The sequence below is a fragment of the Microtus ochrogaster genome, chromosome 1 (genome assembly GCF_000317375.1).
Source record: "Microtus ochrogaster isolate Prairie Vole_2 chromosome 1, MicOch1.0, whole genome shotgun sequence".
Classification (NCBI taxonomy): domain Eukaryota; kingdom Metazoa; phylum Chordata; class Mammalia; order Rodentia; family Cricetidae; genus Microtus; species Microtus ochrogaster.
Genome location: NC_022009.1, coordinates 52,476,235 through 52,499,863, shown reverse-complemented (window position 1 = coordinate 52,499,863; position 23,629 = coordinate 52,476,235). Strand labels below are relative to the sequence as shown.

The following is a 23,629-nucleotide window of genomic DNA, read 5'->3' as shown; positions in this document are numbered from 1 at the left end:
AGCTTCTGATCTTGGCTTTGGCCTCCAACAGTTCTCAGCTAAGATTTTGATGTCCTAGATAAGACCAAGAATGTCAAGCTTGCAGACTGATCATAAAGCTAAGGTGTCTGTGATGAAACCCTTCACAAGCTTGGGGCTCCCTGTTTTGTCATCTTATCTTTAGATTTGAGGTTCTGTTTTCTGTCCCTTAGGTATGATCGACAGAAGATGATGCTTAAGGAAATCCGCAGCTGCCAGTACGTGGCCTGCATGAATCCTATGGTGGGCAGCTTCACAGTCAACCCAAGGCTGCAGGTGGGTTTCATTCCGCTCTCCCTAGATGTCCTCGGATGTCATATTCAGGCCAGGCTGGGCATGTTGGCACACTCTTGAAATACCAGCACTAGGAAGGCAGAGGTAGTTGTGTTGTGAGTTCAAGGCGAGCCTCGGCCACACAGTGACTTCCAAGGTAGGCTGAACTCCCTAGTGAGACCCTCCCTCAACAAAATACAGCATCTTGTTTCCTGGTACTTATAAAGCAAGACTCCCACTGGACAATTAATTAAACAGATATGTTTTTCCTAATCAATCCAGTATTTTTAGTTAAGTTTTATATTTATTGCAATGATATGACAGCATTTCTGTCTAGGCCCACATCCACCACCACCTGCTTCATTTGAACTCTGTTTAACCTCTGCATTGGTTACATTTGACGAGAAGATGCTGGCATGTAAGCATTAAGGAGCACTTAGAGTTTGCACTGGGGTTCTTTGTCCTCCCTGTTCTGTAGGTTTGACAAATGTATAATGTGTCCACCATCAAAATATTACACAGAAGAGTTTCTCTCCCTGAAGAACCTTCTGCATCCCCTGCAGGCATCTTTGGAAAATCATTTTTCCAGTTTTGTTATTATACTAAAATACATGTTTCAAAAAATGTATCAACTTAACCAATCATTCTAAGTGGACAGTGAGTGGACTAAATGCTTTTTTTCTGCCACATCACCACCACCTGTCTCTGTGAGACTCTTCTGTGAAACTGTAACTCTGTCCATTAAGCAATGACACCCTTTCCTCTCTGCTCCCAGCCCTGACCGTCACCATCAGACTTTCTGTTTCTCTGACCCTGCCTTCTCTAAGCACTTCATTTAGTGAGACCTACACTGTCTGAGGACCGGTGTACTTCACTTAGCACATGGAGCATACTGCAGCATTTCCTTCTGAAGCCTGGGGATGCACTGTTCTGTCTTCCATGCTGCATTTTGCGTATCTGTTCACTCACAGTGAACACCGGGTCACTTTCATGTTTTCCCCCTCTAGAGAGAATAAAGCTGTTCTGAACGTACGCACACAAATATTTCTCAAAAACTACTTTCGATTATTTTGACTGTCTACCCAGAAGTAGAATACAGAATCAGACAGTAATTTGCCTTCCTCCCCGTTTTGTACTGAGGCACAAAAGCATATGGAAATTAGATGCGGCTGATTTCAGTATTCCCTGCAATGCCCTCTCAGTACTGTCCTTTGATTTCTGCTTTATTATTTTTCATGTATCTCTGTGTTCTTTATTAATTTTTCTAAATCCCCATGCACCTACACTGGCAAGAGGTATTTTTGTCAAGGCTGATCGCCAACATATGGTGCCCAATATGGGGCGTACCGGTAATCCACAAAACACACAAAGTGTGACCAAGAGTACAAGGGAGTATGTGAGGAACCCGCAAAAAAAAAAAAAATCACACCACAGGTAGAGAGGTGAATGATGAGCGCTCAAAAATAAATAGTCAATAATAAAAAAGAAAAGAGAAAGGTGGGGCAAAAATTCAGGAGTAAAACTGTAAACATTTATAAATATGAGACAAAAATAATATTCAATTATAAATACACTTGCTTGGAGCTAAAGTGAAACAAAGACAAATATATTTAAAGTTTATAAATATTATATTCCTGCCCACACTGGGAGTTTGCATCACTGCCTTCCGGCTGCTGTGGGACTCAGAGAGGCCTCGCCTTCTCCCATGCAAGCAGCGGTGCTTCAGTCACGTAGATACAGCCTTTGTTGCTGCTGTACAGGTGAGAAAGATGGAGGGAATGCGACGTTTGACCTAGCGAGGGCGTGAGTTACGGCTGAGATTATGGCAGTCCACACACACATGCTGAAGCCAGCTGAGTCTGACCCGCGCTGTGCTGTGGAGCCAGAAGAAGAGGCAGAAGACAGGAGAGTTTAAAGGGCTGTGCCTCCCACAGTCAGCTCCCAGAAATGGCTAGAGGCTAATTGTCCCATGAATCAAGGAGCCTATATAAATAATTGTATGACTTTTAAAAGAGGAGAGGATTCAGGAATTCTAATTTTGTGATTACAAAATTTAGAATAAAAAAGCAAGGTTAGTAAAAATCAGCATAGCTCTACCCTCCTGAGTTTGTGGACACAGCAGTCTCAGAGTCACTGCAGTGCTGGATACAGAGAACCTGAGGAAATTTGTCAGTCACCTCTCATGCTGGTCTATGGTGGGACTGCTAAACCAGAACCTCCTGAGTCCAAGTCCCTGGCGGGACAAGTCCAAGCAGCAGAGGGAGCATGGTTTGTGCCACCACAGGTCCCAGAGGCAGCTAGGAGCCGAGCCTTATCTGACAGCCAAGCCACAAAAATGTGCTTCAAGAAACTGCAGCTTCAGGCCCAGACACGTGTCTGTAAAAATGTAAATAAGTACAAGTTAAGCCCGTCAGCTAGGTAAACTTGCAACTTAGATCAAAAAAGTAGCTACAAAACTTTAATAAGACATACAATGGTAAAAACCGTATTTAAAATATCCGTAAAAAGATCTTGAGCCACTACGTAAACTTCTTAAAAGAAGCAGTGATCCAAATTCCAGGAGATAACTTACAGAAACCACCACACAGGTACTCACCAAGGTAGAGTATGCTATACAAAACCGGCAAATACATTTTATTGTAATTGTAAATAATTAGACTTGGCAAACATGTATATTACCTATTACACTTACTCCTACAACAGTATTATGGCAAAATGGTCCACTATTATGGCTACACCTTCCCATTTTACCATGTAAGATATTAAACCTTATTTTAAAGAAATAGCTTACTTCACCCCCAAAAAATGAATAAAATCTAAAAATTATTTTGGCAAAAAAGACAGCTATAATCACTGTTCCTTATACTAAGTAACAAACTAATTGGTTGTTTCAAAATAGTAATTCTTGGACAATTGCATTTGCTCAATTTAAAGGCCCAATTAATAATCTTTTCCTAGCTGACCCATTGTTGCAATTCACACAGCTATATTCTTTTATTTTTCCTAAAGTTGTAAAAAAAAAAAATCCCTTAAAAATGCTATGTTAACTTTTACAAATGGCTCTTCCAATAAAAGAGCTACATATGTTGTTAATGGTAAAAAGGAATTGTGGAGTGTGCCCATGGCTTCTTAAAGACACAACTTCAAAATATAAAAGCAAAACAATTATATCCTCAAACACCACAGAATACCTTAAGCAATATACTTTTTACACTAAGCTTCTTAAATATAGATGTCCATAAACAATCTTAATTAATTTGGGATCAAAGATATTTGGTGTGGGACAATTGTATTCTGTCAATTATATTTTAAATAACTGCTGATTGGTCAGTAGCCAGGCAGAAAGTATAGGCGGGACAACCAGACAGGAAGTAGAGATGGATCAATGAGAACAAGAGAATTCTGGGAAGAAGGAAGCTTTTTATGCAATTATGAGCCCAGCACAGAAGTAAGATGTGACTGCCTCGCTGGAAAAGGTACTGAGCCATGTGGCTAACACAGCCAAGAATAATAGGTTAATATAAGTTATGAGAGTTAATAAGAAGCCTGAGCTAATGGGCCAATCAGTTTATAGTTAATGTAGACCTTTGTGTGATTTCTTTGGGACTTAACGATTGCGGGAACCGGGCAGGACAGAAACCCCGACAAAAGATACGTTTGCACTTTTTTTCACAAAAAATAACTACACATATAGCAGACGAGTGTGAGCCCTGAGGACATCACAGCCACTGATGATTTCATAGGAGAAGAAAAAGGGTTCCTGAATGCATAATCCTGATTTCCTCATACCATAATGCTATGGGTAAAAAAAAAAAAAGGGCCCCTAAGCCAATGTTCCTGACTCAATACAACTTACTATACAGTCTAAAAAGAGGATAAAGATCATAATGACAACTGGTGATTTCCAGCCTCTTAATAACTTACTACAAAACTTCCAAACCTAGTGAGTCCTGTTTACCTTAAAGCCAGACCAAAAACACAGACTAAACATTTGACTGTTTTACTCTTTGGGACACAGAATTCATTTTGTTAATATAATATTCAATCTACTGTTAAAATATAAATCCTAAAAACTGAGACCTCAATCTTCCCCTCAGGGAAAAAAGATTCTTGACAAAGAGTAATTAAAGCCCCTCTTTAAATATAAAATGGAAGCCTATGGGTTCTTGCTGTTGCTCAGAGACTGAGACAATTACTTAAAAACAGCAATGCTGTTGGTCTCTCGACCATCAGAAAAACCTTTTCTTGTCTTTTGATCAGAAAGGATTTTTAAAAATGTAATTTGACAAATTATGTATTTGTTGTTAATTTCCACTCCAGAATTATGGCATTGACTTGTTAATGCTTGTAACTTCTTCAATTCACTATAAGGTGTTTAGAAAAGTTTGACATTTCCAATAAATTCTTGGATTTGACATATTTGATAAAAAAAAATTAAAATTTTAATATAGCTAAAACTTGTTTTTAAAAAACACTCTAGACCAATTAAAAAGGGCATTCCCAGCCCAGGTGACCCTCCTGTCCTTTAATTGGGAGACTGTAGCCACAGAAGCATGATTCTTCATAAAGAATTGTCTAATAGCAGATCAACTCTCTTGATAAAAACTTGGCTTAAAGACACAAAGGTACTTTCTCCCTTAACTTTTTGCTTACAGAGATTGGCAGTCAAAGATGATTTAATCCTATTTTCCTTCAGGTACCTAAGATATAGACATATATAATTAAAATGCATGTACCAAAGATGGGTAAGTCTGAGAAATGGGAAAGTACTCACATAAGGCAGACGTGATGATCTGTTCTGTTATAAAAAGACAGGCTTTATTAAAATTGATAAAAAGGGGGAACTGCATTTTCTGGTTTGGTTGATATCTCTGTTATGTGCTGATTGCTTTTCAGAGGCATTTCACGGTGCTTGCATTCAACTTTCCATCAGCGGATGCCCTGACGACCATCTATGGTCAGATCTTCCACTTCCATCTCCAGCAGCAAGCGTTCAGCCCGTCGGTTCTCAGGGCCAGCCCCTCTCTGATCCAGGCAACTATAGCATTCCATCGGATGATGGCAGAGAGCTTTGTACCCACAGCTATTAAATTCCACTACATTTTTAATCTGAGAGACCTTTCAAACATCTTCCAGGTACCTCAACTGGCAAGCTAGCTTCTTGAATATCAGGATAACTTGTGGCATTCATTATAGAACCATTTCAGTTTTCAGCTACACTTTGTTATTTTGTGTGTGTTTTTCTTCTTTTATTCATAAACCTGTCTGTGAAGGAACATGGCAAACTTTATGCCCTTCTTATCAATGGGGTGGTTCCCTTCAGGTTGCACAACATCTGTACTGATACAGCAAGGTTCCTGAGACTTGGTGATTCATAGACAATGAGAATGCATTGTTCCTAGTTCAGTGGTGCTAAGTAGTCTACAGTCACAGTACCAGCAAGCTCTGTGTCTGGTGAGGACAGTGCCTTGAACACTGTGTCTGTCCACAGCAGACAGGATAAAAGGGAAAATACCCAACACTGCTTATATGAGGTCACCTCTCTATTATGATTTAATAGCTTCTAGGGGCCCCACCTCTTCATATAATCACATTGGCAATTGAGTATTTTTTTTCATTGTGTGTATAGGTGTGAGTGTGTGAGGTGTGGGAAAAGGGTACATTCTACACATGCTTGTGGAGCTCAGATGACAACTTATGTGTGAGTGTGTGAGCTGTGGGAAAAGAGAACATTCTACACATGCTTGTGGAGCTCAGATGACAACTTATGGAGTTGATTCTCTCCTTCAACCTTTACATGAGATCTGGGGGTTGAACTCAGTCACCACCGATCTGTCTCGTTGGTCCCACAATTTAGTTTCAGTACATAAATTTAGGGAGACATGCAGCTTGTGATAGATAGTGAGTAAGCAATAGCAGTAAAAGTAGAATTTGAGCTCTGTAACTAAAGGCTTTATTATGCCGAATAAGAGGAGTTGGTCATGTTTTTGCATAGAACATCAACGTATCATTTTAAACACATATCAAAGTATGAAATTTTAAATTATAAATCATTTGGCTTGATACTGAAAATTACCTTGATTGCATAGTATGTTCAGGACAGACACAGAGACCAGGGTGATCTGAAGTAGGGTAAGGAGGCATTTGAGAGTCAAACTGTAACATGTGGTAAAAGGGCAGTGTTCACTACTGATTATATAAAGGGAATCCTACAGAGGGACTGGAGATCTTGAGTTTCTAAATCGGATGTGATGTGGTCCTCTATGGGCAGTGAAGTACCTGTGTTGTCTAAGACTCGCAGTTCCTTTGTGCAGAGGGCAAATGAGGAAACCTCCCAGGACTTCCACTCACAGCTCTCTCAGGACCCCAGAACCTGACCTCACCATCAGACAGCAGCTTAGGAATAACATAGACTGTTCGCTTTCACATCCGTGTTTCCAGAGAGGCTCTGCTTTGTAAAGTCTCTTCGCAGAAAAGCTGAACTGGAATGTGGTCCTGCCTGCTGAGCTCCCAGGTTCAGGCTGCCCAGCACGTCCCATACCTGCAAACAGTGTCAGCCTCCTGCAGTTCAGTTCTCCACAGTGTCCTCCATGCTCTGTGTGTGGAGAGCAAGCTGGCTGTCCACAAAGCTAGGGTCACCTGCTCCCCAGATGCTGACGGGCATTGTCGGTGGGTGCAGGAGACACAGTGAGTCCATGCGCATCCTAAGTCTGCCTTCCAAGAGAGGACAACCTACATTTGATCTTTTCTATATTTGATTTGTTTTTTTATTTGTCAAGTGAAAGGGTTTTGATTGGCGGGTATCAATTAAAAAATGATTCAAAAAACAAGGAAAGTCTTATCCTGTTACTTTCATTCTGTTTGAGCTTTCGTTTTGTAAAATCTACTGGCAACTGAGATACATAGGCAGAGGTGTGAGCTTTAGCTCCTGCTGACTCTTGAAACCATTTTAGTTACATTTCTTAAACTGTGTGTGATGAGGGAGCTGGAGAGATGACTGGGCAGATAAGAGCACTTGTGGGTCTTGCAGAGGTCTGAGGTTCAGAGCCAGCACTAGCGTGGTGGCTCATGACTGTCTCTACCTTCACTTTTAAAGGATCTAGCTTTGTCCTCTGGCCTCTGGGGTATTGCTCGTATGTTGTACGCATCCATGCAGACAAAACACTCGTGCATATAAAATAATAATAAATAAATTTTTTTTTAAGAAGTGTGTATGGTGAGGGAGAAAGGGATGACTCAGGATTTGAGAGCTGAATTCTTCGAGAGGACACAGGTTCAGTCTCCAGCACCCACATCATGGTTCACAACCATCTGTAACTCCAGACCCAGGGAATCTTATATCATCTTCTGAAGTTCAAGGGCACCAGACACTCATGGGAAGCACAGACATACATGCAGTTAAAACATTCATACACACTTTTTTAAATGGGTATTATACTTGAATTTCTATAATATCACTTGTCAGAAGGTGAAATGAGCTTTATTTGCACACGTGACCAGTGTAGAGTTAAATAAATCCTAACTGTGAGAATGACACTGTCTTCTGAATTAAAGGTGGGTTTCTAATTCCTCTCATACAGGGGATTTTGTTTGCTTCTCCTGAATGTTTAAAATGCCCAGAAGATTTACTGCGCCTGTGGCTTCATGAGTCATCCCGTGTTTATGGAGACAAACTGATAGACACAGACGATTGTGACTTGTTTCACAGGAAAATGCTGGAAGCTGCCCATAAGTACTTTAAAGTAAGTGCTGGAGGTGAGCAGGCACTGTTCAAGGCCTCTGGCTGGTGTGAGGCCAGACTTAGTGCCTCTGGGTTGCTGGTGAGCGGGCTCACTTCCCTTTCTTACAATAGCTGAGATTCGCAATGTGCTGTGTCTGGTTAAGGCACATTGTCTGGTCTGCTTGTGCACAGAGCTGCTGGCACGAGCTGGTCTCTTGACCCAGGCAACTCCTCGGGTGCCTCCCGTCCCACAGTTTGTCCGTGTTCTCCTGCAGGGTACTGACGAGCGCATGCTGCTGCAACAGCCCCTTATTTATTGCCACTTTGCTACTGGCACGGAGGACCCTTGTTACATGCCAGTGAAGGACTGGGAAGACCTGAAGGCAATTCTTAGAGAAACGGTAGACACCTACAACGAGCTCCACTCGGCGATGCACCTGGTGCTGTTTGAAGATGCCATGCAACATGTGTAAGTGCATGGATCACAGTGGCTATGCAGTCACAGTTGTTCTAACGTCAGTAAAATGCATGTCACTGTCCATTATGTCACAGTCCTAGCTGCATATACAGAGGAAACTGGTTTCTAAACAGCTACCGATCCATACAAATGTTGCATTTCACTGCAGCCCTGTCTGAGAAGGGTGGGAAGAAAGAGGAACAGAAGTGACTTGTGGGATTTGTGGGTAGGACTTATGCCGACCTTCGTGGGTAAGTGGGCTGTGTTGAGTGCCCACTGCATTCCAGGCAGCAGCATAGCCGATTCCTTTAGTGTCTTAGAGCAGCTAGTGAGAACAAAAGGTGGCCACATCTTCTTAGCAGGAAACTAAAGGAAGTTGGGGTAAAGCTTGACCATCAGGGCTGACAGCCCAGTGTTGGCAGCTCCACCCACTGCCTTCTCCACTAAACATTTATCAGAACATGAATGAATGAGCAAGAAAAATGTCCCAGGGAGTAATGCGTTCTGCCAAGAAGTAGATGCCAAGGAAGATGGAGGAAGAAGATGAAGGTTGAGAAACCAACGCCTCATCCAAAATGCATAAGGTTTCTGATGTTTTCTTTCCTGGAATGAGACATCTTGGGGATAAGACCCCAGCCTGATCTCACCATCGCTTTACTTTTCCTCTGTATTAAACTTTCTGTACATCACTTCCAGGAAGTCGGGTCCGTTTTTAATATAGCTGGGAATTGACTGTACACTGTGTCTCCTAGATCATAAAATGTTTTAGGCCTTAGAGCAGTTAAGATTTGGGGGTAGAGGATGCTCAACCTCTGGATTTCTAAAGAGGAACTGGGTGTCTAAGGGAAGAGGTGGCATTTTTTTTTAAGATGAGATCTATATGACTAGCTTAACTGATAATAGAAAGTAACATGAATGTTCAAGTAACAGAGTAAAAGATCAAAGTGGCTGTAGCATATGTAACTTAGATTAAAAACAGGGCAAGCAAAATACGAGGCCGGAGACTCATAAATAAACCTCATGTACCCAGAACATATTTTTCCCTCTTTGAAAACCTTTTATTAGTCATTGATAGATGACACTGTGGTGGGATTCCACACACATCTTGTAGTAAACAGCACTCCACAGTAATCTACGCTGTACACACAGTAACAACGGGAACCATTTGACTTCCATGAGATCTGATGTCATAATTATTACCTTCCAATTTAAAACAATCAACCCAAATAATGATCATTTAAAACAAACTACAACAAAAGGATATAGGGACATTCCTGGGAGCCGCCAACTAGACTCCATAAGGTCTATTCATCTTTTCAAGGCCTTGTTCCTATAATTTGTGTGATCTGATACTTGTTTATAGCAGTCACAAGTAGGATAGTATTTATTCAGAAGGAACATACTATTTATCCTTTGGTAGATATGATATATATCCACTAAAATTTCCTGAGGTAATGGATTTTTAAATTCCATTGCTTAAAAGAAAATCTGTTCATTTCCAGGCCCTTCCAGCAGGGCTTGTTTTCTTATAATGAAGATAAGAGACCATGAGGACACGCTCCTGGATCCTGGATGTACCAGGATCTCAAACTGTTCATCTGAATTGTTTCTCTTGCCACCAAGTGGGAAGTCATCTTTACAGACAATACAACTCTCCTTGCCCAAATCACCCTCATCCTCCCAGGCCTTTCTATTAAATGACAATGGATAAGAGTTAAAAATTTTTAAAGTATATCATAAAAAGTAAATCAATAAGAACAAGAAAAGTTCCTCATGAAAGAAGTGAATCTGAATGGAGAAACTATAGGAAATTTAAGAGTTATTCTAGAATGTTTAGCCTCAATCACTGCTGCAAGCATGCTGAGTACAGCGATGTCATAAAATGCTGTCGGCACATGTGACCAGGTAAAACTGATTCCCCCTCCAACATGGAGGGAAACCCTTTCCCGTAAGGGAAGACTATCTTATCTTTAGTGTGGGATTCTCCTGGCTCAAATCATAAAGCGTTTCTTTGATTAGGGATTCTAAAAGTAAAGGTGATTGACTCAGTGGTAGGGATAACTGAAGAGACCTTGAGCTTTGAAGAAAGGGACATTGTCACTTAGTGAATCCTGTTGGGCAAAAGCATGGAAACATGCCTTAAGATGCAACCAAAGCCTAACTTTGGACTTGGGGTTTCTCTCCTGCTGTATCTTTCCCAAGGTGATCTTGTTAGTGTCGTCCCATGTCATAAAATCTAATGGAGTCACAAGGCTTGTAACAGCAACCTGTCTTCTCAGGTATTATCTTGAAGTGGTAATACATGTTGGTCCTGTGAGACTCCAACTTCAGTTTTCCAAAACCAAGAGTGATATGAGTCATCCAGGGCTGGGATTTATTTGTTTCAGAAAAGCAAGGATAATAACGTCCAGCTTTTGTAGTTGGGCATCTACGTACTTTGTATTTTGTGGTTTGTTTTTTTTAATTTGTATAACACATGTAAGTCATTTTTTTTTCAAGTAAACCAGTGTTAAAACCAATATATTCCTACCTGGAAAATGGAGCGATGATATCGTTAGTATAAGCATTCAGAATGTCTAGACTAAAGTAGGGTGAGGGGTTGACTGGTCTTGGAAGAAACTTAACTTTCTGATACCCATGGCTGATGTGGCCTCCATGTGGCTGCCTGAGGTGAAAGGGCAGCAAGAGTCAAAGCAAGAAGCAAGTGATGGGGCCCGAGAAACCGCTCAGTGGTCAAGGACCAGGTTCAGTCCCTAACACTGACAGAATGACTCACAACCGTTTGTAATTCTAGTTCCAGGCGGATCCGAGCATCTTGTGACCTCCTTAGACACCAGGGACATGCTTGGTGTATGTACACAGATGCAGGCAAGACATTCACATAAAATAAAAGTAAATAGATATGTTTTAGGGGAACGGATCTTCAGTCTCCGTGAACAAAGCACATGGAGATGTCTGTTGATCTAGGCCGATCCTTTCTTGATGGTTTGTTCTATTTTGTTTTTTTGTAAAGTGGTTTTAGAGCAAAGCTTTCACGCAAATCTCCCTGAAGGTCTTTGTATTGGGGAACTGACAGAGACTGAGATTTTTCTTGCTAATCAAAACAATAAAAATTGAAGCTTACATGTAGGCCTTGAATATCCTTTCAAGCAGTATGAGTCCAAACGTGACACCTGGGTAATTCCTAGGCAGCTATTCCAGGCCTGATGCTCTGATGGGGACCAAATGTGACACCTGGGTAACTTCCTAGGCAGATATTCCAGGCCTGGTGCTCTGATGGGGACCAAATGTGACACCTGGGTAACTTCCTAGGCAGATATTCCAGGCCTGATGATCTCTGATGGGGACCATGCGGACAGAGACACAATCATTCCACTATAGCTGGCGTTTCATCTCTACACATGCTACTATCCAGGACATTTGGTGTCATGACTCAATAGGGCTGGTTCTTCCCACAGGTGCCGCATCAGCCGCATCCTTCGGACCCCTCAAGGCCATGCCCTCCTGGTTGGAGTTGGGGGCAGTGGCAAGCAGAGCCTGTCTCGGCTCGCTGCTTATATGTGCGGCATGGAGGTCTTTCAGATCACTCTGACCGAAGGCTATGGGACCCAAGAGCTTCGGGTGAGGAAACGGATGAGCAGAGCGGGCACCTATTCATTTTGTTTTTAATTTTTTATTTAAAAGGGTTTTTTTTTTCATTTTACATACCAACCTCAATTTCCCCTCCCTTCCTTCCTCCTGCTCCCCTTCCCCATCTTCTTCCCACCCAACCCCCTCATCCACTCCTCAGAAAGGGCAAGACATATCAAGTTGAGGCAGAACCAAGCTCCTCCCCCTTGTATTGAGGCTGAGCAAAGTATCCCTTCATAGAGAATGGGCTTCAAAAAGCCAGTTCATGCACTGGGGATAAATCCTGGTCCCATTGCCAGTGATTCCACAGACTACCCAAGCCACAGAACTGTCACTCACATTAGAGGGTCAAGTTTGGTCCTATTCAGGTTCCCCAGCTAACAGTCCAGAGTCAGCGAGCTCCCACTAGCTCAGGTGAGGTGTCTCTGTGGGTTTCCCCATCATGGTCTTGACCCCTTTGCTCATGTAATCCCTCCTCCCATTCTATGACTGGACTCTGGGAGCTCAGCCCAGTGCTTAGCTGTGGATCTCTGCATCTGCTGCCATCAGTTACTGGATGAAGTTTCTATGATGACAGTTAGGATAGTCACCAATCTGATTACAGGGGAAGGCCGGTCCAGGCACCCTCTCCACTATTGCTAGACGTCTTAGCTGGGGTCATGCTTGTGGATTCCTGGGAGTTCCCCTAGCACCAGATTTCTCCTTAGCCCTATCTTAGCTCCTTCTATCAAGATATCTGTTTCCTTACTCCCCCTCTGTGCACCTCCTCAACTCAATCATTCCATTTCCTTATGTTCTCTCCCTCCCCTTAACCCCCCATCAATCTCCCAATTTATCTTCTCTCTCATCCATTGTTATCACAGAAAATTTGGGCCAGGACCCAGTGAAATTTCAGGTATGGACAGTCACATTCCTTCTATAGCCGGAGCACGGTCCTCTGCTTTAAGTCATCATCAGGTTACTTAGAGTGCCTAACCCCGTGTAAATGCCACCGCGGTGGTTGTTGTGCTGCTGGTAGAGGTAGACACAAGGAAACAACGTTTGTAGACAATGAGCACACACACAGTATGCCCTTGGGCTTTTGTATTGTTTGTTTGCTTGTTTGTCCTTGGTTGAACCTGTGACTGTGGAGGGCTGATTGTATTTCTGGCCCATTTTTCTGGCAGACAGAGCGTAAGCTGGTAGTGAATCCATGTCAGCTCTGAGATGTGGACAGGACCTCCCAACTGTGTGGGAAGAGGGGCTCTCTCCAGAGGTCCCTTTGATGCCTTTGTCTTCATGGCCAAGTACATTAACACATTTCTATAATTTGTAGAGGCTCAATAATATAAGCCTGGATGAAAAAGTATTGTCTTAAACATATGAGCAAGGTTTAATTTCTGCCTTAAGTGAACTCAGTGTTCAGTGCTGCTCATGTTGTTATGTGACAAAGGGCAAGAGGGAAAGATGCTTCTTTAATAATGCAAGTAGGTTTCCTTCCCCTGGATAGAGCGTGAGAACAAACTGCAATGGACAGCGGGGTTAGTAAACTATCCTGTGTATTTAAATTTTTGCGTTTAAATCCATAGTAGTACTTACAAAATATGCCTAGAATTTGTGGCAAGGGCTATTTTAAACTTTTCTTAAAACATGCTTTTAATATTGCCCACCAAATAATGAAGGAAACCTACTTTCAATAAAGAGGTGATTGTTGAAGCGAGCAGAGCTGTCACGTGCTACCTGACAGAGGCGTCACTGAGTTCCCAGCACTTTATCAGAAGATGTTGGGGCTCAGCAACAGCCTTTTCACCCACAGACCCCCACTAAGTCACAAGATGCTCACCAGTAAATGCCCAAGTGACAGGTCACTGGGAGGAGAGCCATAGCTACTGCCCCACATCCCCTTACCAAGTTCCTCCCAACACCCAGACACACACTCCCAAATCCCATCTGCATTTTAACAAAGTGTGACCATGGTTTCCTTTCCTTACAGGTAGATCTGGCCAGTTTGTACGTCCGAGCTGGAGCCAAGAACGTGCCCACCGTGTTCCTGCTGACAGATGCCCACGTTCTGGATGAGAGCTTCCTCCTGCTGATTAATGACTTGCTGGCATCAGGTGAGTGAATGGATACGTTTTGTGAAAGATCTTTCCCAGTGACAAATTATCTGTAGTTTCAATGAACTTTAAGTAGAGATAATTTATCTTTGAGATGTTTGCTAGTGCAGTCTTTAGGGGGAAAGCTATAACCCTAACTAATTTGAACTATATTGCTTCCTTAGTTGGTTTATGGATGAGAGGTGCCTCCAGCAGGCCCCAGACTGAAGTAAATGTTGTTCCTATGTGGGACCTGTTGTGTGGGTCTAGAGGATGTGCTGCTCTAGTGGATGCGGGGAGTCTAGAGGGTGTGCATGACCAGTGGGGTGTAGCTCAGGGGCTGTGCAGGTTAGGAACTGTGGAGCATGGGTCTGGAGGATTCGAACATCTTGTGGAGTACAGGTCTCAGAGGTGTGGGTCTGGTCGGGGTGACCCAGGCGGTGAGGTGAAAGAACATGCAGTTGTGCAGCTAACTGCTTGCTCTCAGTGAATTCTGTATCGTACCAGAACAAAGACAAAGGAAGATGACATTTCTAATTTCAAACTTTGTCTTTAAGTGCAGCTTCATCTTAGCGTTCCAAACACTGGAAAATCCACTGTAAACTATAAATTGCATCATCATCGTATAATTCTGCCCATTCTTTGGGAGTAGGTGACATCCCGGATCTGTTCAATGATGAAGATATGGACAATGTAGTTTCCGGGATTCGTAATGAGGTTCGCGGTCTTGGCATGGTGGACTCCAGGGAGAGCTGCTGGGCGTTCTTCTTGGACAGAGTCCGCCTCCAGCTCAAGGTAAGGAACATCAGCGTCACCTACATATGATCTTAAAGCTGCTGCTGGCACTCCTAGCGTCTCAGCCGGGATTCATATTATGGGTTTGGATTTCAGTGACTTATTTTGAAGGGACGGGTGTGTTTTTCCAGGCCATGTCTGCAGTGTGTCCCTGAAGTGAGCTGTAGTGCTAAGCTGCTGGGAAGCCTTGGGCTGAGCAGTGTGTACACTGTGCTACTAAAGCCATGCTCCTCTCGCCTAGGGGAGCTGACATTGGAGGAGGTAAGGAAGGAAGGTTACCAAGAACTGGCCTTTGGGAGGAACGGTGTTCCACTTGTCAGGCCCTGGTCCAAACTCAAGGCAGGAACATTTAGGGAAAGGAAAGGAAAGTATGTTGTTTTTAATTTAGATTTATTTATTTTACTTCATGTGTGTGGGTATTTTGCGTGTGTGTGTGTGTGTGTGTGTGTGTGTGTGTGTGTGTGCTTATATATGTACCACATGTGTGCCTGGTGCCCATAGAAGTCACAAGAGGGCATCATCTTCCCTGACACTGGAGTTATAGATGGTTGTGAGCTGCCATGTTTGTGCTAGAAACTGACCCCACATCTTCTGTAAGAGCAGCAAACACTCTAAACTGCTGAGCCCTTGCTCCAGCTTCCTGAGGGAGGAAACAATGTTCCTGTAAGGTGGACTGTGAAGAACCTATTAGAGAAAACTGAGAGCTCTGGTCTGGCGAAATGGCCCATGGAGCCGGAGAAGTGCTCGTGGGTGAGATGCGGCACTTCTGTCAAGCAGCGGGAAGCAGGATCTCCACGGAGTGGCCTTTGCAGAGTGATTCGGGGTATTGTCCAGATATTCTTAAGCTCCACTTTGCTTTGGGGCATCATGAGAGTTAGTGCAAGCAAAGAACCGCTATGGTCATGGTTGCGTGTTATGAAACAACAAAGCCTCCAGAGTTGGGGCCCAGACTCCAACACTGCTGTAGCAATTTTGATCTTCCTAGTACAGACAAAGTTAGTGTCCTTAAAAAGCAATTGTTTTGTGTTTCTCCTACTATCCCTATGTTTGCCAACTCAGTGGAGATTCTGTGTTAGCTATAGAACATGGGCACTAAGGATGAGCAGTGGCAGTGACATCAGCCAGAAATGCACCTTCCGTTAAAGGTTAGGCAGAAGAGTGAGTTTCTTCAGAGGACTGTGATTTGAACTTTCATGTTGATATTATTGAGTAATTCTGTACTGAGTTTATACGGTGCAGATCCAAGACTCAGCTGCCTTAGAGGTTTGTCCATAACTCCATAACAAAGGTATGACCCAGAAGGCTGTAGACCCCTGGAAGGATGCTGGTCTAGCATGTTCGAGGGCCCTTCCCACAACTACACCACAAAAGAGAAAACGAAAGCTGTTAAGAATATGTTTGTCAGGTGGTAAAAATAGCAAACTTGTTGCACTGTGACATGTTTGAATCTAATTTCCTGGACTGGAGAGACGGGACGATAATAGAGTTTAGGACCATGTTGCAGATCTGCCGTTCTCATAGTTCCTGGGAGCCTTTATAAAATCAATATTACCTAAAAACTGAAAACCATGAACTTCATAAAAATGCACATTTTCTTGAATCAGAAACAGTGATTGAGACCCAGGAATCTGGTTAACATGTTCTTCGGGTGCTTCGGGGACATGTTAAAATCTGAGAAGCAGGAGCTGAAGCAATGGCTCGCTGCTCTTGCAGAGGACCAGTTCTTGACATCCATAGTGGGTAGCTCAGAAGTGCCTGTAACTCCAGCTCCAGGGTACCTGCTACCTCTGGCCTTCTTGGGGCACCCGCGTTCATGTGCACCTATCCACATATAGATACACATGAAATTAAAATAAATCCTTGACAAAAATCTGAGAAGTTGCATCACACATAACTCTAGGAGAAGTGTCGTTTATGGCATTTATGCTCAAGTTTGCATGCTCACCAGGACGACTTCCTGGCGAGGGGATTGCTAGGTGCAATATTTACAGCTTGTGGTAGTTTCAAAATACGGCTGCAGATTCTTTCATTCTGTTCTTTGTGACAGGTGGCATCAGCATGCCCTGACCTCGGAAGTGGGTGTGCTTGTGGTGGCCTCAGTAGAGCCGCCTGGAACGTCCTAAGGGCCTGTTTCTGCATTGAACTATATTGAGCTGTGTGCATTGCTGTATGTTAAGAGTTTTACATATGCACTGGACCTCATATTTTCCTATTCTTTCCTTTTTCTTTTAAATGTATATATAGCAATGCTTCTTTAAAGGTTTTGGATTTTTCTTCCTTTACGTTTTTGTTGGGTGTGAAGTGTACACACACTCACACACACACACACACGTGAGCACATCCACAAATGAAAGCTAGAAATTCTTTCAATGTTTTTCTCTCTCTTTTTCACACTTTGTTTGTTTGTTTGTGTTATTGTTATTGTCATTTCAGACAGGACCCAAGCATCACAAATTCAGCTAAGCTGGCTGGTGACCAGGACAGTGTACCCTGGTATTACAAGCACATGCTCCCACCCCTGGCTTTCATGTAGATGCTGGGACCGAACTCAGGTTTCTGTGCATGTGCTGTGAGCCCTCACCTGCTGAGCCATCTCCCCAGTCTCACTTGAGAATCTTTTAGGAGTTCTGTTTGGCAGCTTTCCACTGATGTGACAGAATGCCCGGGAACATTCATAGGAAGACAAGTTGTGTGTTTGTATCTAATGCTGGGAGAAGTTGCATCTCACGGCAGCAGGTAGGCAAGGAGATGTGAAGGGCTAGAGTCTCCACATCTCCCTCATGACACACCCCAGAGACTTGGAGTCCCCTCTTCTAACAATCTCTCCCCCTCCCCCTGGAGCGGCGGGCTAAGGACAGCCTTGGCAGTTTCTTTTAGACCTAGAAAAGTCTCTTTTCCTTCAAGATTGCTGCCTGGAACTAATAATGAAGTCCGGGCTGAGCTGGGGCCAGCAGTCCTCCTGCCTCTGTCTCCCCAGTGTGAGGACCACAAGCATACGCTACCCTGCCTATCTTTCCAGGGTCGTTCCTACAGTAGTGGTTCTCCACCTGTGGGTCTCATGTTGTAATAGGAGCGGTGGGGCTGCTTCCTGCCACCCAGCTAGCTTATGTCCCGAAATAATTACACAGAAACTGTATTCTTTTAAACACTGCCTGGCCCATTAGTTATAACCTATTATTGGCTAGCTCTTACATATTGATCTAACCCATTTATAATAATCTGTGTAGCCCACAAGGTGGCTTACCAGGGAAGATCTTAACCTGTGGCTGTGTCGGGAGTGAGAATCATGGCAACTGTCCTGACTCAGCTTCTTCCTCCCAGCATTCTGTTCAGTTTATTCCACCTACCTAATTTTCTGTCCTATTAAAGGACCAAGGCAGTCTCTTTATTTAACCAATGAAATCAACACAAAACAGAAGACTCTCCCCCATCAGTCTCAGATATCCACAGTATGATTCACAACAGAGCAAAATTACAGTTATGAAGTAGCAATGAACATGATTTTATGGTTGGAGGCACCAGAGCATGAGGAGCTGTGTCAAGGGTCACAGCAGGAGGAAGGTGAGAACCACCACTCTTGGGACAATTGCAACTCAACTGTGGCTACAAAGGAGAAAACCTGGCTGAGACTCCTCAGAGCCTCTTGCTTGTCAGCACAGCCTGGCTCCTAACCCCTGGAGACCCATGGTCTCATTAGCCTTTTCCTTCTGCCAGCTCGCATCTAGATACCTCCTCCCTCCTCCCCACAGAACCATAGAGTACATTCACATTCCAATCAGGGAGAAGGAAGAAGAAAAAGCCATAGTTGCCTGATCCAGGAAGCTAGAATTCATCCCTCCAAAATGCTCTGAGCTGTGGGCCTACATAAGTGTGGTTGCATAAGTGAGGTAGAGTTGTAATGGGCTCAAAGGAGGAAGTATTGTATCGTCACGTGTCTCTTTATGACATTAGAAATGAATTCGGGAACAGAGCTGTGCCTCGGTTTACCACAGGGTGATGTCCCAATAAGCCCACCATAGGTCAAAGTGTTATAAGTTGAAAATGCATTCTAACCATCAACAGGAAGTCATAGCTCAACTTCATGGTGCACCAGGCCCTCAAGATCAAGATCAAGTGTGCCAGTGACCCTCATCAGAGGGCAGCAGCCTGCACGCCACCAGCCTAGGAAAGGGCACAATTCAGGATTCTCAGTATGATTTCCACAGATGTGTGTTGTTTTCGGCCATCAGAGAGTTGAGGAAATCATAAGTTAAGCATCACGAGTTAGGAACTCTTTGGTTTTTAAGGTGCGCTACCTCTGGAATGTGTTTCTTACTCTGCGTGCTGAAGAGTAACTGAGAGACATCAGGTTATTCTGGCCCCAAAGATGTCTTTATCATAACACTGTATGCTTCTTTTTTAACGGTTTCAGGCATCTCCTATGTTACATCTGGAATAACCATGGTTCCTGGGTCCCCTTCAGATTCTCCCTTCTCTTTCCTTGCTAAGCTGCTTGCATTGGTTCCAACATTGCCCTATGCAAATCAGCAACACTTTTTTTGTGTATTCTAATGTCTAATCACTGCCTTTGATCAAGCTTTCCCTCCTTTTCATGTGTGTTCATATGTGTGAGCAAGCACTAGAATCATATTGCATACATAATCTTAATTCTGACTAAATCATGCTAAATAGTTATTTTCCATAGGAGTGTATTTAATTTTTATGATAAAATGTTCTCATAAACTATATCTTATCTTAGAATAGGAAAACTGCTACCTTTTAGTTTTATGACTTAGCTCCTGTCTTACAGATTTTGTTGCATGTTTTCATGTGTGTGCATTCATACAGATGCATGCATATCTGGGCGCACATGCATACACACAGGTTTACACTAGATATATACATGAGGATTAAAAATCAGAGAGCAATCCCGATGCCATTCCTCCCAGTGCTGGTCCTCCAGCGCCTTCCACCTTTGATCTCACACAAGGTCTCTCACCGAGCAGCTAGGCTGGCTGAGCAGGACTTCGAGGGATTTGTCAATCTCTGCCTCCCATTTCACCCTGGCTGGAATTATATGTGTTGCACCACATCCAGCTTTAATTTCGTTATTTAAGACCTGGTTGTGTGGCCGGTGCTAGTCTCAAACTTATAACTCATTGTCTCCAGCCCTCCAGGTGCTGGGATTGTAGGCCTTCACCACCTGCCCAGACCCTCCTCAAACAGTTTCTGGGAGCTGGTTGATGTCATCTAGCCTGCAGGTACTGTGCAGCTTACTCCCCTTGGTTTTGTAAGGGCTGGAGGAGAACAGTGTGAACAGTGGAGCCACCAACGGCCATGGTTTCTGCACCTGCCTTGAACAGGGGGAGTCTCTGATGCTTCCCAGTAGCCTATCCTGTTGGCTTTTGACTTCACACATACACTTTGTGAGGGAGGCCTCTACGGAATTCCTTTTCAGTATCTATTCAAATATTACATAGTTTTTCCTTGGGTTTGTTAATATTCCCAGAGTTAAGGTTGATACTAGCTGTTCCACATTTTCATATTGTCACGACCATCAGTCTTCCCTTATGCACGTCTTCCATTCCACACACGAGCTAAGCTTGCGAGACAGATCTGCTTGTGCCTTATTCAGTCTCCTGACCTCTTCACCAAGGAAGAACCAGTATGCAAAAGTAGACCACCTGCCAGCTTCCCAGTGAAAGACAGCTTCATTCTCTGCGCTCTCTGCTCATGTGACCCTCAGCTTTGAAATCTTAAAAAAGCCTTCTACATTACTCTGCTGTTTTCACATGCCATGCAGTTCATCAGGTCAGGCTACAGACTGGATTTCTGGTAGGTTAGTATCTCCTTTGCCTGAGCTGCTGAGGAGACAAGATGAGCAGCTAACCACAAGTGATGCTGGTACCACTTTTCACTCGTTCTAACCACAAGTTTTGCTGGTACCACCCTTCACTCGTGCTAACACAAGTGATGCTGGTACCATCCTTCACTCGTGCTAACACAAGTGATGCTGGTACCACCCTTCACTCGTGCTAACCACAAGTGTTGCTTTGTTGGAAATACAAGGCTTTCATTTGAGTCCCTTAGGCAGGCTGCTATCTGTGGTCAAATGTGTGTCCTTGGATTGCTGCCAAGGAGCCAGTGCATCAATGCCAAATGCTCTCTCTCCTCCTCCTGTTCCTCATCTTGTACTAGAACAGCGAGTTCGTCTCTCCTGGATGTGGGTTAACCCCAGAAAGTTTCTTTATTGTTTCCCTTCCTGTCCACTCAGCTATTTACCAATCTCTACTGCATCCAGGTGTCTGTCTGTTTCATGATCTGTCTGTCTGCCTAGGTATATGTAGATAAATCCATTTCTCTTAATATAAGAAACCCAGTCATGTAAGAATGTAAGAATAGAGAACCACATGAAGAAAATACAAACTACCTTTAATTATATCATCTACAGACTACACCAAGTTTACAGTATACAAGTATTCTATCTCTATCTAGGTATATTGACTATACATCCAGGAGGGCTTTAAGTAACATATCCTGTTGCAAGGAGAGAGGGCCGCTTATTTGTCCTGGTTGCCTGGCTAGCTTACATCTGAAATAACTACACAGAAACTGTATTAATTAAATTACTGCTTAGACATTAGCTCTAACTTCTTTTTGGCTAATTCATATATATTAGTTTAACCCATCTCCATTAATATGTGTATTGCCATGTGGCAGTGTCCTACCAGAGATTCTAACCGGCATCCATCTCAGGCAGAGGATCCATGGCTTCTCTTCGACTCTGCTTTCTTCCTCCCAGCATTCAGTTCTGTTTTCCCCACCTACCTAAGTTCTACCCTATCAAAAGGCCAAGGCAATTTCTTTATTCATTAATCAATGAAAGCAACACATAAACAGAAGGACCTTCTACACCCATATCTCTCTCCTTTAATGTTTTTTTCTTTATATAATTTTCTAAGGTGAAAAGGCCCATCCAAAAAAGAAAATTAAAAGTTTCAGGTATTTGATGTACAGAATGGACTATTTAATGCAAATATGCTTTGTCCTCAGTAACCACTCATGTTTATTGGGAACTGAATACTTGTCAAATTTCCTTTTGGTTTGTTACAATATTTACTGATTTGAAAGCAGTTTTTATGTGGTGAGTTATAACTGTAATATGCTTTTTTTGTTCTGCATATTGCTTACTTTTCTCAAATTTTATCATAATCCTGCTAACTTTCTTTATAATGTCCTCTGTTTTGCATTTATACATATTTTAACTCAGATACTTTTCTTTATAGCTTTTGTGTTAGACTTTTAGAGAAAGCGTTTCTACAGTACATTATTTAAAAATATTGCCCCTAATTTTCTTTAAATTGTAGCATTTTTAATGATTATCCCTAGATTTTTTATATAGCATAAGGTGATTTTATCATATTTTTAGCATAAAAAATTCCCCAAGCCTCTTATTACATAGTCTTTCTACTAGCCCACTGGTTTTGAAGTGTTAACCGTCTCCTTATTAAATACCTAAATATGTGGGGGCATAATGTCCAGGAGCCTCCTTAGGTCCCACTGGCTCCCTCACCTGTGACCAGATCGGTCAACTGTCCATCACTGGGACAAGACACCTGAGGGAGCAGCTTGGACAGCAAAGGGCATGCTGAGGCAGAACTTCGTGGTGGGAAGCTTATGATGGGCACAGCTAGTCACCTCGTGGTGGCCAACACTTCTGGGGCAAGTGCCCAGTGACCTGCTTCCTCCCACTGCGTCGACTCCTAGACTCTCAGTTATGAATGGTCAGGTTAGAGTTCTCGCAGCACCGTCATTTCCCATCAGCCTCTGCTCTGGGCGCTTCTGCATGGGACCAACCTTCAACACATGCATGGCTAAGGCTTTCAGGTCCAAATCACAGCAGCCCACACTGGCAGAAACACCATGATATAAAAATTCTGGTGAGAATATATGAACTAATTTAGGAGCCATGAGTATACTTAAATACTGAATATTTTCTCTCATTTCCCCACCCAGTTTTATTTATTACAGCTCAATATTTATTTACCAGTGATATGCATATGAATTTATTTTCAGTATTTTGTTGTTTTCCAATTTTTTTATATCTTTAATCCATTTTTATTTCATATGAACCCTAAAGAAAATCACTCCAAAAATTCCCTTAATCCTGATAGAATTACTAAAAGTGCCTAAAATTTATTAATGAATGTAGAGACAAAGTTTCATCTTTCAGATATTAATCAGCTAGGAAAATCCATGTGTTTCTGTGTTTAGTCAAAGTATCTTTAGCTGGCTTTTGGTAAAGCAAGCGTTCCTTTCATAGTCATTTTACACCTTTGCACATTGAGCTCTTATCTCAATATTTTGTAGTGTCTTTCACTCCTACCAAATCCCTAACAACCACTGCGGATACCTAAGAAAGTCAGTGGATGGGGAGCAGAAGGAATGGATGGGCACTTGTTTAACCAGCTACCTCCTTGCATGTTCATTAATCCCAGTAAACTCTGTGATGTGGGATGCTCTTCTATACACTGATATTATGTGTTTCCTTTATTGGTTGGTGAATAAAGCTGCTGGAGCCTATGGCAGGGCAGAATATAGCTAGGTGGGAAATCCAAACAGAGACACAAGCGAAGAAGGGCATGGCCAGAAGAGAAGCCAGTGATCCATTAGATCAGCAAG

The 23,629-nt window shown here is 42.9% G+C and overlaps 1 protein-coding gene across 1 annotated transcript in view; it reads left to right on the top strand.

The window, feature by feature from the left end:
• Dnah11 (dynein axonemal heavy chain 11) overlaps positions 1-23,629 on the top strand; it is a 331,250-nt gene that overhangs the window by 188,221 nt on the left and 119,400 nt on the right. Inside the window, exons 48-54 of the mRNA XM_026781665.1 lie at positions 192-294; positions 5,188-5,427; positions 7,872-8,033; positions 8,287-8,480; positions 11,927-12,089; positions 14,071-14,194; positions 14,826-14,968. Coding sequence (XP_026637466.1) covers positions 192-294; positions 5,188-5,427; positions 7,872-8,033; positions 8,287-8,480; positions 11,927-12,089; positions 14,071-14,194; positions 14,826-14,968 — 1,129 coding nt within the window. The remainder of the gene's footprint in view (positions 1-191; positions 295-5,187; positions 5,428-7,871; positions 8,034-8,286; positions 8,481-11,926; positions 12,090-14,070; positions 14,195-14,825; positions 14,969-23,629) is intronic.